Raw genomic sequence first — 18,148 nt, 5'->3', positions numbered from 1 at the left:
TAAACTGTCCACGTCTGTAAATGCATTGTGTCATAATAACCAACAGAAGATTCAGGCCTGTCAATTCCCTGTTTAGAATTTCTTTTAATGTTGGCCTCAGATCTTATTAGGTTTCTTTTTTAAGCTGATCCAGTGAGCAACAAGACAGAGTCTGCTGGACTGTCTCAAAACAACTATCCAGGTCTCATTAAACAAGTAACGGGGTCACAAATGATAAAGGGACACGAGGGTTACTAGTAAGCAGTGGAGGTGATCAAGGAGTGATGGGAATGGTTGGGTACACAAAGACAAGTCGGAATGATAGGCAGAGGAGCAGTTTGTTCATCATGAAGCAGCAGCTGTGGTGGGAGGAACAATTTTTTTTTAGGGGTAGGAGTGATTATTTTACCCACAAACTCTTCTCCAATCCCTATGAGCCAACAATATACCCAAGAAGCATCTTTACCTGTGGATTCTCATTGGCTGAAATCAGATTATGTCTCCTGTACCACTCAAGCCTGAAAAGACCTTACTCCTCCCAGTTCCGAACATGCAAACTTCAAGCTTCTGACTTGCTGGAGGAACTCAGTAGATCAAAGAGCAATTGCAAGGGCGGGGGTGTTGTTGGAAGGAATTATCATTGTTGTGGGTCAAGACCTCATATCTGCTTCAGAGTCTCAACCCAAAAGTTCAATTCATTTCCCTCCTATAGATGCTGTTCCTCCAACAGATTGTTCATTGCTTCAAGATTCCAGTGTCAGCAGACTCTTGTGTTGCCAGTCTTTTAAAGCTCATCTTCCTGACCTCTCTTGGTACTATAATCCTTTATCAGATTTTTAAGTTTTACTGTTTATATTATTTTACTCACTGATCACAGGATTTAATGGCGCTTTAACTCCCCCGATGGTTTTACTAATAAATGAGTCACAACATGGGCGTAACTAGATCAGAAAATTCCTACAGCGATGCACTAGACTCATGGTTTGCTCCACAAACCAGACAATTGGCTGTCGTTAACACAAGGGATTCTGCAATCCAAGTTTACATCATGGGCCCGTGAATGAAGCTTGGTCTACGTCACTGTTCCAGCAAACATGAGCGAAGGGACTGTACAGCTTAGACACGAGAGTCAAGCTTGTTACACTTTGCCATCAAACTTTCCCAGGGCAAGCACTAATTAGGAGTTCTGCTTCACTGAGGTTAGATTTCTCTGCACGAGTTTATACCTCTTTCAAGGAGCTGTCACCACAAACCCACTGGCACAGCAGACAGAACATTCCACACAAGAAAAATCACTATACTGCTTAGACCAAAACTAACAGAGGAACTTCCTGAAAAACTGGGAACATTCCCAGTTAAACTACAGAGCTGAGCCCTCCCTTCAGTGCCCTGTTAACCTTTTTAAAACACTCGATTGGAAGATAAATAGGACTGCACCATGTGCTCTTTGCACTTACAAAGGGACGCTTCACATCAGAGGTTGCTCCCAGCAGTGCTGCAAACCCAAACACTTCACTGCGGCGACAGAACCTAATGAGGTCCCAGTAGACAGATGCTGAAGCCTGGGAGTGAGCAATTGCCAATCCAGTCTCTCTGAAGGGGAGATTGCGATTGGGTGTCGTCAGTATTGAGGGGAGTTGGGCTGTGTAGAAAGAATGAATTAAAGATGATCAATTTTTGTTTGTTTACATTCCCACATTAGCAAATTCAGTGTGGTATAGCATTTCATGAAAAGACCATTGGGCCCATTCCGTGGACACAGCTCAGTACATCATAGAAACCAGTCTTCCTGCCATCGACTCTAACTACACTTCTTGCTGCCACAGTAAAGCAGCCGAAATCAAAGACACCGCCCAAATCAGACTAGCTTATTCCATCAACTATGGTAATAATTAACATCACTATTAAATACCCTATGTTTTTATCTTGCAGAAGGAAAACATTCACAGCTTCTCTATTCCTTCCAGTAGTTCACTGAGGAAGGCAAAATCAATAAAAACCACAATGTCCCAGAATGAATTCCCAAATGATCCGTTGGGTGATCCAAGCAAAGTTGTCTGCGATACTTCCAATGGAGTGGTGTTAAAAAAAAATCAGGCCAGTTTGCCACTCGTGTGATATTTTATGAGACTGCAAGATCCATCTGGAGTGTGATGCTTTAATATTTTAATAAACCTATTCATAGTGAAGTTAGACCTACAAGTAGAAGCAGAATTAGTCTTTAGAACCTGCTTCACTGCTTAGTAAGATCACAGCTGATCCTGCACTTTTTCTACTTCCTCACCCAGTCCCCATTTCCTCCTACTCCCTGGATATCCAAAAATCTAACTTCCGTTTTTAATATACCTAATCACAGACTTGCTATGTGGGTGAGATAATTTCCTACAGAATTCCAGTTCAGATGCACTTTAAACCGTGGGAATGGAAAGGAAAGGAGAAATGGTTAATAGCCCTTGGGATGAACTAATGTTGCAGAGCAGGTCATAAAATTAAGGATACAGCAGTGTACAAGAACAAGTAACACTAACATTCAAGAGCACTAATTTCATTGCATAGTCCAGGAATTCTTTTATGCACAAGGTATCTGCAACTTTTGTTAGGATCCACCATCGGTCTGTTATGACATGAATTCTACACTGAATCCTGAGAATGCCTGAAGTGTGAGCAATGACATTAATCCTTAATCAATGTCTATTCTGCTACATTGGGTCAGAATGGCAGACTGTTTGGTGACTTGTTGGAGATTCAGATGCAGGAGGGCTCTGTATGGAGCATTGAGGATGATAGACTTTTTCTGCAATTGTTCCGCTGAAGGCCACAAAAACTTCTGGAATAAGATGGATGCATTAGTAGTGGCCCTGCTGGGCTTCCAGTGCCGAGGGAGGGGGGGGGAGAGAGAGGGGGGAGGAGAGGGAGAGGGAGGGGGAGGAGAGGGAGAGGGAGAGGGAGAGAGAGAGCTGGAGGCAAGGTTTCTTTATGAGAAGGACAAAATCTCTCATCCCCAAGCTCCAGTTCTCTATCCCCACCCCCAGTGCCTTCGTGGGGAAACATATCCAAAAGCTAATGTATTCGGAACAGGTTGTCACTGTTGCATGGCACTTGGCCCAGGCAGAGCTCCAGCTGGACATATGACTATCAGTGGAGATGAAGGTCAGGGTTTCCTGAATGACTTGTGTCCAAGAGCTTGTTCCAGGTAGCAATGGGTGAAATACACATCTTACAGATGTTAGCACAATGCCACAATCCCAACATTTTTGATATTCTCTGTATAAGGAGAGCTGCATCCACCTCCTTTCTCGAGTAGAGTGGGGTGTAGATTTGCCCAGATTGTGGGCTTCCCAAAGACTTAGTGACAGACTGGCCACATGTCGCACTACAGAATCTGTCCAATGAAAGTGCCATTGCATGTAGTGTTAGACGGTTATGTGTCTGGGTATTTGCAAAATCTTCTTCTGCTGCACCCCACCATATTTTAGTTGCGGGGCCAGAATGAAGGATTGTTTTTGGATGACTCAGGCTATTTCTTGTACCCAAGATTCCTCATTTCTGGAAGTACTGAAGAGAAACATTACAATCAGAGCAGAAGTCAATAAGTACATTTGGCTGGACTAAAAAGGGAATGGCCTTCAGTAGATCACAGAATGTTCCCACTTTGCTATTACCTCTTGCACCCCCCCCCCCCAACACCATCTTATCATAATGAGACAGAGTCATCAATAGATGGAGAGAGAGGAGGAACAAGAACATACCAAGAAACAACCAAAACCCGACATTCAGGACAACCTTAATCATGTTGTAGTTCAAATGATGACTATATCCACCCCCCCCCCCCCCATCTACTGAATTAAAGCCTCAGAAATAGTGGCAATCTGTGCTTTGGATACGTGACCTTCCCAACAGGGAGGACAAGGGGGACATGTTACCACTAAACCACACATGCCTGATAACGACCACCAACAAGGGCAAGTCTAACTAGTTCTCTTCAGCATTCACTGATGTAACTAACACCCAGCCCTTCTTTGTCGATATTACTGGCTAGAAACTGACTTGTACCAGTCGCAACAGATCAGATAAACGATCGTTCCCATTTGTATCAGAATTAGCCAGTTTTGATAAAGTCATCAAGCTGTAACATTAACTCGCTTTCCCTTCTTATTCACCATCTTCCATCTACATCTCCTCCAGACAGATCAGCAGTGAAAAACAAGCCTTCACCACCCTCTTTTAGCTGCCACCACCACACTGTGTCATTCAGTCTCTTTTGATCTCCACTCCCAGGCATTTGTTTCGTTCTGTCCTCTGCTGTTGCTTAACCAATATGGAAGATTACAGCACAGAACAGGTCCTTCAGCCCACAATATTGTACTTCTAATGTACCCTAAAGATCAATCTAACTCTTCACTCTTACATAGTACTCCATTGTTCTATCACCCATATGTCTAACAGTTTCTGAAATGCCCCTAATGTATCTCCCTCTGACACCCCTCCACCAATACTTTCCTCCAATCACCTTAAAGTTATGTCCCCACGCATTAGCTTTTTCCACCCTGGGGAAAAAAAATCTTTGGCTATCCACTTGATATATGCCTCTTATCATCTCCTCATCCTCCTCCTCTTCAAAGAGAAAAGCCCTAGCTCGCTCAACCTATCCTCATAAGACATGCTCTTTAATCCAGACAGCATTCTGGTAAATCTCCTCTGCACTCTCTATAAAGCTTCCATGTCCACCCTATAATGAACCAACCAGAAATGAACACAATTTTCCAAGTGTTGTATAACTGGAGTTTATAGAGCTGTAACATACCTCACAGCCCTTGAACTCAATCCAACTAATGAAGGCCAACACACCATAGTCTTAACAACACTATCAACTTGCACAGCAACGCTTGATTTATAACTTTTTCTCTTTCCTAAGGATCACTGACCCTAAATATTATCTGTTTCTCTCAATACAGATGCAATCTGACCTGCAGGTTTTTTTTTGCTTTTCAAATAACTGCAGAGTGAAAGTCACATCCCATCCCCACTTGGAGATATAAATCTCAGCCAGGACGTGGGCGGGTGAGATTTCTTGCAGATCTTAAATGACAAGTACACAAGTGCAAATTCCTGTTCAGGAATGGTGGAAGAAAGGGGGCACCGGGGGAACAAGTGTGTTGGTATCAGTTATGAACATCTTGTTTTCTTGAGTGTCTCCCCAACCACTGATGGCCACATGCAGAGTGATGGCCAACCTGATTATTGCCAGGATCACGTCCTCAGACCTACTTGGGTTGTGAGAACAATAGGACCCATGCATGCTAGCTGCCGTTGCCAGTAGTTGTTCACCACCTTATCCCATATACAAGGGACGGAGGTCTATTGATGAAAACCTTGTCATGAACCCATGTGATGTGCCTAGATCTTAACCAAAAAAAAATCAAAATTAGATCACAATATCTTGGTGCAATACAATTGAAAATGGACATACCACAGATTGAAAGATAAATATTTATGTTGTTTATTACATTCCGGGAATCCAGCCAGGTACTTCCCAGAATATACAATGTTTATGTTTCTGCCAAATGTGCTTTAAGCACATTGCCTCCCATGCAGTTTCTTTGTGGCGCAATGCAGGAGATAATTTTGTCCTGGAGATGATCATTGTTGGGGACACTCAGGCCCATAGGTCTACATATTGCAAGGCAAAATGTAATCTCATTGTATTTAACACAGCCTTCAGGTACCCTCCAGACTGGTACAGATCCAGCCCTAATGATTTCTTCCACCACTCACAAAGGCCCAGGGACTGGACCCTTCCAACCAGATTCCCTCAAACCCCTGATACAGGCCTCAATCTTTACCCCAATTCTCCAAGTCCCTGGCCCTGATCTCCCACATCAACGATACCCTGTGTGATAATGCATCAATGGTCCTTTTTATATCAATTTCCACATTTATATTCTTACTAAACTAACGATAGGATGGAAAATGAAAACAGGTGATTAAAAGGTTAATAGAGCAGCACGGTAGCATAGTGGTTAGCACAGCACTTTACACAACTCGGATTCAATTCCTGCTGCTGCCTGTAAGGGGTTTGTACGTTCTCCCCGTGACCACGTGGGTTTCCTCCGGGTGCTCCGGTTTCCTCTCTCAGTCCAAGGGCGTATTGATTGGTAGTTTTATAGGTCATTGTAAATTGTTCCATGATTAGATTAGGACTGAACTGGGGGATTGCTGGGCGGCGCAGCGTAGCTCAAAGGGCAGGAAGGGCCTATTCCACCCTGTATCTTAATCAATAAATAAAGAATAAATATTTAGAGTACAAGATCAAGCTAGAAATGTAAAAACAGACAGCATGAGATAACACTGAAACAGTTAAGGTGAGCAGGGTCGGTGTATGATAGTATGGTATGGCATCTGTTAGTCTCGCAAGATCATGGATCTGCGCCTGGTAAGTCTTCTCCAGGGTGCAGGCCTGGGCAAGGTTGTAGGGGAGACCAGCTATTGCCCAAGCAGCAAGTCTCTCTCTCCATGCCACTGATGTTAGACAATAGACAATAGGTGCAGAAGTAGACCATTCGGCCCTTCGAGCCTGCACCGCCATTTTGAGATCATGGCTGATCATCTACTATCAATACCCGGTTCCTGCCTTGTCCCCATATCCCTTGATTCTCCTATCCATAAGATACCTATCTAGCTCCTTCTTGAAAGCATCCAGAGAATTGGCCTCCACTACCTTCCGAGGCAGTGCATTCCAGAGCCCCACAACTCTCTGGGAGAAGAAGTTTTTCCTTAACTCTGTCCTAAATGACCTACCCCTTATTCTCAAACCATGCCCTCTGGTACTGGACTCTCCCAGCATCTGGAACATATTTCCTGCCTCTATCTTGTCCAATCCCTTCATAATCTTATATGTTGCAATCAGATCCCCTCTCAGTCTCCTTAATTCCAGCATGTAGATAGATAGATAGATAGATAGATACTTTATTCATCCCCAAGGGGAAATTCAATGTTCCTCCAGTATGATATCACATAAACACAAGACAGACCAAGACTAACTGACCAAAAAAACCACATAATTATAACATACAGTTACAACAGTGCAAAGCAATACCATAATTTGATAAGAGCAGACCATAGGCACGGTAAAAAAAAGTCTCAAAGTCCCAGATAGCCCATCATCTCACGCAGATGGCAGAAGGAAGAAACCTCCAACGTGGCAAAACTTCCCGATGCAGCCTCTGGAAGCACCCGAGCACAGCCAACTGTGAGTCCGTCCGAAAACTTCCGACAACTTCGTGCCTCCGACCAGCCCTCCGACACCGAGCACCGAGCACCATCTCTGCCGAGTGCTTCAACCCCGGCTCCGGCCACCAAGCAACAGGCAAAGCCGAGGATTCGGGGCCTTCCTCTCTGGAGATACACGCCCAGTCTCTCTAACCTCTCTGCGTAGGAGTCCAGACATCCCAGGAATTAACCTTGTGAATCTACGCTGCACTTCCTCTACAGCCAGGATGTCCTTCCTTAACCCTGGAGACCAAAACTGTACACAATACTCCAGGTGTGGTCTCACCAGGGCCCTGTACAAATGCAAAAGGATTTCCTTGCTCTTGTACTCAATTCCCTTTGTAATAAAGGCCAACATTCCATTAGCCTTCTTCACTGCCTGCTGCACTTGCTCATTCACCTTCAGTGACTGATGAACAAGGACTCCGAGATCTCTTTGTATTTCTCCCTTACCTAACTCTACACCGTTCAGATAATAATCTACCTTCCTGTTCTTACTCCTGTTGTTGTCCAAGGGAAGGGCAAGGGCCGATACAGCTTGGTGCCAGTGATGTCGCTGGAGTTGTCAGAGTGAGGTTGAAGGCAATGTTGGACTGCCTTAGGGACTCCAGCTCCAGATTTGTCCTCAGGGTTTACTCCCGAAGCCTTTCCCATGAGTGGCTATGGCCGCAAGACAGCGGAGGTTTGAGATCAGAGTTTTCCCTCTCTTAGTTGGACTTAGATGGCCGACAAGCTCCACCTACCCAATAGTGGATGGAATAGTAATGGAAAACAAGCAGGCAGTAAATGAATTCAATCTTCACTGTAGTCAATCCTCATTATGGATAATGTTTATTTCAAATTTTATAAAGGAAACTTGATGAAATGCATTATGAGTGTTGTATTCATATCCATAGTTAGTGGCACACAATTGTATTAAACCTTGCTTTGTAAGTCAGGAACACAAACCTCAGAGCCAATGTAAAAATGTCTATATTAAATATTTGTATATCAAGGAATTTCCTAGATATTACTGTAAATTTGGAATTGAAAGGCAGGATAAAACTCAGGAAAACTACAATCGAGAAAGTGGCAAAGAAAACTGTTGGAGATCTAAGCTGACAAGCCTTGGTGTCCCAATGGGTTTACTCTTAGGATGTTAAATGAAGTGGTTAATGATGCATTCTTTTTGATTTTTCAAAATTTGCTGCATTCAGGAAGAAAGCATTAGATTGAAAATCAAATTGGTATCTCATTCATAAAGGTAGGGAGGCAGGAAACAGGATTCTCTAAGCAAAGTAATCAGGTGGAATCATTGTCATTATATATATTTTACACACATATAAGTACATACACTCTGATCAATTACTCACTTCCACTAATCCCATTAAACTGCATTTGATCTGTGGCTGTCTATGCTTGGCAACTCAGGTGCTCCTTTCACCTATATACCTCTCATAATTTTGGATATCTCAGTCAGATACCCTTCACTCCATGGAGAATAAAGCAGCCTACCCTATCTCTCCTCACATGTGGAATGCTCCATCCCTAAGCAACATCCTGCTCAATCTCCTTTGCTCTCTGTCCAGTGGAATCATATCCTCTCATCATGTGGCGACCAGAACATTACAGTTCTTCAACTGTGGCCTAACCAATGCTCTACAAAGTGATACCATATTCTTTCTCTTCTTGAATTCTGTGACAATGAAGCGTAGCATCCTGTACACCTTCTTCACAATCATGTCTATGTGTACCGCCACCTTTTTGGACTTCTGAGATTTGTATGCCAAGATCTCTCTGCTCCTCAATATTCCCTGGTGGCCCTACCATTCATTGTGTATGGCTTACTCTTCACAGTCCTCCCAAAGTGCATCAATTCACACTTAGCAGGACTGAGTTTCATCTGCTTTTGTTCTGTCCTTTTTAGTAACTCATCAATATCTTCCCTGTAAGCTTAGGCTATCCACCCCACTATCAACACCACCAACATAGTGGCCAATTTACCTGAGATCTTTGAAGACCAACACATGTTGTGGATAAGGGTGAATGGATGGACGTTCCATATTTATAGAATGCACTTGATTTGATGCCACATCAGAAGTTATTGGGTGGAAAATGAAAGTTCATGCTGTGAGGGAACACATCAGCAAGGATGAAAGATTGGCTGGCTAATCAGAAGCATAAAGTAGGCAGAAATTGGTATTTTCTGGTTGACTAAACACAAGAAGCGGTGTGCCAAAAAGAATCGGAATCAGAATTAGGTTTAATATCAGCAGCACACGTCGTGAAATTTGTGATGCGGCAGCAGTACAATGCAATACATAATAAAAAACAGAACTAAAAATATAAAACATTAAATAAAAACAAGTAGTGCAAAAAAAACCATACAAGGAGTCAACTATACAGATCTGACAAATAGATAACCAACTTGAAAAATGTGAAACTGTCTATTCTGGCAAAAAGTGATTTTTTAAAAACCATGTTATGTATGTTATTAAAGGTTCTAGAAGGTGATGCGTGTCCTAATCCATACTTTTGAAATGGCCAGAATGCAAGTACAGCCAGTAATTAGGATGACTAATGAAATATTATTGTTAATTGTTCAGCCAATTAAATACAAAAGTAGGGAGGATATTCTTTAGATATATGTAGTGAAGGTGAGATTGGAGAGTGTTATGTACTATATTGTGTCCTTATTTAAGGAAGGATAAAAACTTGCTGGAAGCAGTTCAGAGAAGGTTTATGAGACTGATACCTGGAATAGTTGGGGTTTCTTATGAGGAAAATTTAGTTAGGTTATTTTTTGTTCAGTGTTCACTGGAGTTTCGGAGAGTGAAAGACAACATTATTGAAACACAAGATATGGAAGGATCTCATCAAGCTATTGTGAGGATAGCTCCTCCTTTGGAGCAATCTACATTTAGGGACACTGTTTGAAAATAAAGCACCATCCACTTAAGACAAAGATGAGGCAAGACCTTGGAGTATTGCAGGTCTTGGAACTCTCTTCAACAAGGAACAGTGGAAGCAGAATATTGAAGGCAGAACTAGATAGATAGATGGATAAATTGACAGTATATACCACTTACTATCACTTGGTGCAATCATTCGGTATCGTGCAATAAAGCCCCTTCCCCCAACGCTCGAGTCCGACACAAAAGAAACTTTGAGCCTGCTGGTGTTGGTATTGACAGTAGGAGGCGCCACATTCCCACATAACCTGTTGAGAGGGAAAGGCACATTACATACCGACTCCAAACAACCGGAATGTCAAACGGCTGGTTATGTCCTGAGATCCGATTCCAATCAGTACGATGGAGCAACTGTTCCTGGCCTCCTGCTGATTTATACACTGCAGAGAAGAATGTCACCTTATGAACAACGTTGCTCACTGCTCCACTCGCCAGTTAAAGTGAAAGGCCTGCTCTTATCCCCTATGGCATTTGATAACTCACAGTCTGATCATTATCCTAACCTGGTTCTCTGGATTAAAGGCTTAACTCCACTCAGTATTTCACCAGACAGCAGACTTCTTACACAAAACTGTTCTGTTAAAAAAAAATGCATATGCAAGAATAAGGGAACTGCACAGTGATCCAATAGCTCACAGAACCAGCAGTTGTTTCTGGACGTTGGAGAGATTAGGGGACTGATATTCATCAGCATTAATCAACATCTGAAGCGTTTTGAGACGATGGTGATGAAGCTTATCAACTCCTGCCTGAGAAGCAACTTGGATCCCCTCCAATTTGCCGACTGTCACAACAGATCCACAGCAGATGCTATTTCATTGGCTCTTCACTCAACCCTGTAACATCTGGGCAGCAAAGACGCATACATCAGGATGCTCTTTATCAACTACAGCTTGGCATTCAATACCATCGTTCCTTCAAAACTAATCAACAAGCTTCAAGACCTTGGGCTCTATACCTCCTTGTGCAACTGAATCCTCGATTTCCTCACTTGCAGACTCCAGTCAGTTTGGATTGGCAACAACATCTCCTCCACAACCTCCATCACCACAGGGCTGTGTGCTTAGCCCTGTGCTCTTATGACTCTGTGGCGAAGCCCAGCTCCAAAGCCATATTCAAGTTTGCTGATGACACCACTGTCTTAGGGCAAATCAAGTGGTGATGAATCAGCATAAAGGTGGGAAACTGAAAGTCTGGCTGAGTGGTGCCACAACAACAAACTCTTACTCAATGTCGGCAAGACCAAGGAGCTGATTATTGACTTCAGGAGGAGGAAACCTGAGGTCCATGAGCCAGTCCTCATTGGAGGACCAAGGTGAAGAGGGTCAGCAACTTGGAATTCCTCAGCATTATCATTTCAGAGGACCTGTCGAGGACAAAGCACTTAAGTACAATTACGAAGAAAGCACAGCAACATCCCTACTTCCTTAGAAGTTTGTGAAGATTCGACATGACATTTAAAACTTTCACAAACTTCTATAGATGTGTATTGAAGAGTATATTGACTAGATGCATCTCAGCCTGGTATGGAAACACCAATGCCCTTGAATGGAAAATCCTACAAAAAGTAGTGGACATGACCCAGTCCATCATGGGTAAAGCCCACCCCACCACTGAGCACATCTACACGAAGCGTTGTCACAGGAGAGTGGCATTTATCATCAGGGACATGCACCACCCAGGACATGCTCTCCTCTCTCTGCTGCCATCAGGAAGAATGTACAGGAGCCTCAGGACTCTGAACAATAGGTTCAGGAACAGTTATTACCCCTCACCCATCAGGCTCTTGAACCAAATGGGATATCTTTACTCATCTTCACTTGCCCCATCACTGAACTGTTCCCACAACCTATGGGCTCACTTTCAAGGACTCTTCATCTCATGTTCTCGATATTTATTGATTATTTAATTATTATTTCTTTTTATCTTTCTTTTGTATTTGCAGTGTGTCATCGTTGCACATTGGTTGGTTGTTTGTCCTGTTGGTGTGGTCTTTCTTCGATTCTATTACGGTTATTGGATTTATTAAGTATGCCCACAAGAAAATGATTCTCATGGTTGTATATGATGACATATACATACTTTGATAATAAATTTACTTTGAACTTTGAAAACTCTTGCCAGAGTGAGGTGGAAGGGCTTAGAGTATTGTAAGTAAATAACTGTGCTCCTCAGTTATTGCCTGCAGATGCACGTGAGCAGGTCAAATCGTGCACGAGTGTACGAGAGAAAAGAGAGGTCCCAGAGGGGGAAGGAAAAATAAATCTCTGACTAGACTTTACATCTGCTTGCCCTTAATCCTTTAAAATCCAAGCAAATTACAGCTAGCCAGAACTAGGAGAATGTTATAAATGTCATTTACGAGGGGATAAATGTTTAACATTTAACCAAACTGGCCCAGCAGAGAACTGACCAGATCAAGAGCAAAGCAAGTTTTAACACCCTGCCCAATTTTACTCTCCTTTCTAGTTAGTTCTAACATTAGCTGTCAGCCCAGTAGAGATTCCTGCACAACCCAGCTAAAAGTCACACCAACTGCAAGTTTAATTTTATAATCACAGTCTGAAACTGAAACATGACATTGTTTATATGATAATACAAACAGAAAAAGCTGGAAACACTGAGCAGAGCAGGCATGTCTGTGTATTCTTTTTGCAATATTTCAGCTTGCAATACCACGCTTTACACCATTCTGGGATTTGTTTTGCATTTGTCTCTGTATTTTTTTATTGTATTTATTGTTACCATGTACACTGAGCAAGGACTTTCATTGCAGACTTATGTATATGACAATAAACTACTGTTATCTTAATTGAGAAGAAAAAAAACAGATTAATCTCTTTGCCAAAACTGGGAAAAGGGGAAAATAGTTTCCAAGGGTTTGGGAGGGATGGATAGATCAATGGACCATAGACTGACCTTGCTATCTGGTGCATGTGAAATCCATTTTCCTCTTCTTCATGAAGATCCAGGCGGTCAAAATGACAAGGTGACCGTCCCTCAATGTTTAAGGAGTCAACTTTAAACTGGATCACGTACCCTGGTTCCACCAAGATCCACCAAACGCACACCAAGTTTGCAGGGTATTGTGCTGGGTAGCGAGGGGTGGAAAATGAGCCCTCAGTGTTTCGAAGGATCCCACCACACACTGTAATCAGAGATCACAAGAGTCAGTTAAATGGTGCAGAAAGTGCTCTGCCTTCATTAGACCAGAACATCAAAGAATAAGCTCCATTCTCAGCTCATTAATCATACATAAACATAATTAGGAACTGAGGCCTGTTGAAATTGGGATGTTGGCAAATTTTAAGCAGGGTGAAGGTAAATGAGCAAGAATGACAAATAGCTGGCAGAAACACAGACATAAAATGTGAAGGAAAACACTTGAAATATTAAGATTACAAGTATAATGGGAGAATAGAGGGTGACCCATTTAACAGGCCACTTGAGGGTCAATAACTCAATAAGCTTATAGGAAATACAATTGTGTTTTGATTGGCACAAGACAATAAAAAATTCAAAGACAAAGAGGAAATCTTCAGAATATTTAAAGTTAAGCAGCTAATTATATGAAGGATGTAGAGAGTAGAATGTGTGGGACGTGGGATCTGCAGCCCTCAGAAGAGACTCAAGGTTTGCATTTATTTATTTGGGTTGAGAAAATTCAGAAGCATCCTTGCAACATCTGGATTGTTTTAATTAGCCAATGCGATAGCAACAAGAGATTACAGATTTAAAGGTGAGCTCAGAAAGATTGGCATTGCAGAAATTGTCGTTAGTGAGGGTAGCACTGGTCTACAAGTGCCTTGAGAGGAGACTGGAATAAATGCTTAAGGTAGATTACGATTGGTTGGACTAACTGGAGTATTAAAAGCTATGGACTCATTGGAGAATGGGATGGGATAGTGGAAACTAAAAATTAAATGGAATAAGCAGAAGAATAGAATTAAGCTATCTGTGAGACTAAACTGAAAGGAAGCAACTAAGAGAGCAAGAGACTGCAGGAACTGGAATATGGAGCAACAAGCACTCTGCTGGAGAAACAGCATCTGCTTGATCTGCTGAGCTTCAGCAGCAGATTGTTGTGAGATTACACTGAATAGGTCCAAAGGCAACACTCACGTGGTGATGACATTGAGGTCTGGGATGCTGAAACACTAGGAGTAAGCCGGACTGTGTTCTCAGAGCTGGAAGCAGTGGCAGAGGCAGAAGCTGTAAAGAGACTGGTTGAAGTCTTGTTAATATGGTTGGGCACATCAGTCAGTTCCCCAGAGTGATTGGTTGTTGACTTCTGAATAACCAGTTCTACAGAAAGGAGAGATTGGATAGTGTTGAAAAAGTTCAAATCTAATGAGTTTTGTGATAGACACTTCATCCATGGTTATGTGGGACATTGTATTATACCAAGATGGATTATAGTTGGAAAAGGTTACATTGCCCTTGTGTTCAGTCCCAACCTCAGACTGAGGAATCGATGGGCTAACTAGAGGGAAAGGAAATTGTCATTGAGCCTCTCATGAGCTAGGGTAAAAAGTTACATTCCCAGCTCTGAGATGGACAATCACAAATCCAAATCCCAGTTCTGGGACAACAGCACAAAAATCAGGCTGCACATCCTGTACAATATTCAAGGAGTGCTACATTGTTGGAACTGTGGCCGATCTTTTCTCTCAGATGGCTGTGGAAGACTTCATGTCAATAAATCAGGTTTGATATCACCAGCATACGTGGTGAGATTTGTGAAATTTTAAGGCAGTTTTGTAGAAATATAATTTAATATGTAGGCGGGGTGAGCATTAAAGTTGTCATGTAGAACAATTAGATTATTCACTCACCTTCAGCAGAGTAATTGATAAGTGATGATGCACTTAGTGTTTGCATGGGACAATCAGAAGGGTTTAGTTGCTCCCTTTATCCCCCAATGGTGATTTACATCTGATACAAATACATCTTGGCAATCTTCTCCAGCATGCACTGAAACCATCTGTGGGTGATCACTTCCTGTGGTGTAGCCCAGGTTAAAGCCCTCACTGCTGCCACCTGCTCAGATAGATTCAAATACTTACGGACAGTGAAGATGATCAAACTCCCTCCAATAGTCACGGTCAGAATTACAGCCAAAACTATAACTAAGAGCCACATCGGACCTGGGCACACACCAGCTCTTCCGACTGTTTCCCAGGAACCATGTACTGGAATAACAAACAAATTCAGAAAAAAAAACCTCTTGTAACTTGGTTTTATATTTTGCCTCTCCCAATTTCTGACAATGTTGAGCAAGTGCAATGGTATTTCCACTTGTAAATGTATCCTTGTTTGAGATTCTTCCACAAATTAGGGAGCAATCACTGAAGAAATGAGGTGCATTGGAACAACTTTCATTTGTTAAGGTTATTGAGCAGTGGCTGCCAGTGTTAGATCCTTTCTGAAACACAAATTATTTTAAATCAAAAGGGCAAAGTCCATCGTTCACCTTCTAGTGCCCTGGTTGCTACTTGATGCAACAATAGTGGAGTTATTGACTAAACATAGCATTAATCTATCAATTAATGTACACATTTAGATATGTGGTGAGAAAATAAGACAATGGAATCAAAATATTTGGAATGGCTTCAGTTACTAAGATACTAAGTTCTGAAATTCCCTCCCTCAAATTCAGTTTCTCTCAACTTCTCTTTCTGCTTATGTTCCTTCAACCAAGTTTTTGGACATCCACAATAATACCTATTTATGTGGCTCAGTGTCAAATTTTATTTCATTATGTTAAAAAGGCTACGCAAATAAACTCAACATTAGATCTATACACGTCTCAACTCAGTTCACTCAATTACTATGTCCCAAAAGAATTGAGAGAACTTGCATAATCATCATTGCATGAATACTTCCATAACTCCTTTGAAAGTCTGTTCCTAGATTGACAACTTGCTCAGTGAAGTCATGTATCTGTGGGTTTATTTATTCCTGTTCCTACCATTCATAACTTCCTCTTTATTAGGTCATTTCTATTCCACTGAATAGACTTTAACTAGAACCTGGACCTGTGAATTTCACTTCCTATTAAATTAAATATTAATACTTGTAGTTAGGATTAATATTTGTATAAGGTATTAATATTTTGATTTTTTTCATCAGCTGCAAACCATACACTGTAGGATTCCAGGCCGGATTCCATATTTCCTTCAGAACCTGGGGTTCACAGGTTCAGAATTTCCTCATTCAAACTCTCCCTGTTGCTATAACAACCAAGACACAATAGCTGCATTTATAAAGGTGTGTTGAAATTATAATCATTTCCCCAGAGTAGGTCTTACTTCAGCATGCTCTTTTCATGGCCTAACCCTGAACAATTCAACCATTAATCAACATTTCTTGCTTGGCCTCTGTTGACATAAACATAGGTCTGGCTATGGCCCTCTAGATGATTCTCTCTCTCACTGAGCAACATGGAAACAAGGGTAGAATGCAGATCCCTCAACACCCACACCCCACTGGTCAATTCCTATTTTCACCACCTACTCCTCCATACAAAGTAGCCCTGATTCCTTCCCTGTCCTTCTGCATTGCTCTCCCCTTCCCCTCAGTTATATCATGGGACCCTCAATGCCCATACAATAACCCTCTTATCTGCACCCCATGACTCTACCTTTGACCAACACCTTTCCCTTCCTCCCCAAACTCATCTGACATTCTCTCTCTCCTTGGCATTCCCGTTCCCCTCACCATACACTCCATCGTGGGGAAACACAGAATCAATGCTGGTCAAACCAGACCTGAACGGAGGTGACTGAACTGCTCTCACCCGATCCATTCTGCATGTTAGTTTTCAAGTACTTTCCAGTTCCGTAATCCCCCTGATCTTCATTTCCACAGTCGGGCTGGTAGGCTGGGTTAATGAAATCAGTCTGAAAACAAACGAATCACAAGCTTATTTTTCCATCTTTCGCCGTTTTGCTCTATTTTAGTTTTTACCTATTCCATGGTATCAATTAGGTTTGATGGTTGTAATGCTTTTAAAGAGACTTGCAAACAGCAATACTAAGTGTTTATGGACATGTATTATAGTTGTGAGCAGGGGTTCTACAATTGGCCTCAAATCTGCTGGGTTCCAGAATTATCGAGTCATACAACACGGAAAGAGGCTGTTCAGCCTAACTGGTCCACACTGACAAAGATTCTCATCTAAGTTTGCCTACATTTGGCCAATATCCATCTCACAACCAGGGGTTCCAAACCATTGTTATGCCATGGACACCTGCCATTAAATGAAGGGTCTGTGGACCTCAGGTTGGAAACCCCTATCCCTAAACCTCTCCTATGGAAGGAAGAATCGGCCAGGCTGCTGTTTTTAAATTTGGCCAGTAAGCTATATAAACACTAACAAGAGATCAGAAATGAGCTCAGCTACAATGAATTTCCAATATGGAATGGTCTATATTCTTTAGGTGAACACGTAAAAGGATGGCCATTGATATTAGCTGCATTTGCTCATGATGCTAGTGGAATCACCTTGAGAGGTGGGGTGGGGGGGGGGGGGGAAACACTAGGGAATCCCATTTCACAAAGGCTGAATCCAAGGGACCCAAAATATTGAGATTTTAATAAATTAGTTTATAGACGGGATTACCCAATTTAAACAACTGAGATTATCAGTTTGAACTCAAATCTTTGTTCTCACCTTACTGTCCTCTCTCCTGGGGTCTTCCAAGGTGATTTCTGTGAACTCCGTTCTTTCCCACATGTTTGTGGAAGTCGACAAACTAGCAATAACAATCAGAAACTAATGCAATTTCCTGAAACACGTTGGTCCTGAAGGACATCAGCAGATCTGAAGAAAAAGGCATTTTGATTTGTGCTTAGTCTCAAGATTGTATAATCTACCCCTTTGCAATGACATATGAACAAAGTGTCTCTTTTCCCTTATCTTTTCCTTTTATTCTGGCATTCTACCT

At 42.1% G+C, this 18,148-nt stretch overlaps 1 protein-coding gene across 2 annotated transcripts in view; it reads right to left on the bottom strand.

The window, feature by feature from the left end:
* mfrp (membrane frizzled-related protein) overlaps positions 1–18,148 on the bottom strand; it is a 43,448-nt gene that overhangs the window by 20,322 nt on the left and 4,978 nt on the right. For both annotated transcript variants that reach the window (XM_073029864.1, XM_073029865.1), the window contains exons 2-7: positions 17,875–18,024; positions 16,999–17,101; positions 15,266–15,391; positions 14,322–14,504; positions 13,119–13,347; positions 10,317–10,447 (exon numbers count right to left, since the gene is read on the bottom strand). In XM_073029864.1, the coding sequence (XP_072885965.1) occupies positions 10,317–10,447; positions 13,119–13,347; positions 14,322–14,504; positions 15,266–15,391; positions 16,999–17,101; positions 17,875–17,937 (835 nt within the window). In that variant the 5' untranslated portion in view covers positions 17,938–18,024. The remainder of the gene's footprint in view (positions 1–10,316; positions 10,448–13,118; positions 13,348–14,321; positions 14,505–15,265; positions 15,392–16,998; positions 17,102–17,874; positions 18,025–18,148) is intronic.

This window comes from Hemitrygon akajei, chromosome 26 (genome assembly GCF_048418815.1).
Source record: "Hemitrygon akajei chromosome 26, sHemAka1.3, whole genome shotgun sequence".
NCBI classification, from domain to species: Eukaryota; Metazoa; Chordata; class Chondrichthyes; order Myliobatiformes; family Dasyatidae; genus Hemitrygon; species Hemitrygon akajei.
The sequence above is the reverse complement of the archived record's forward strand: the minus strand, read 5'-3'. Positions and strand labels throughout refer to the sequence as shown.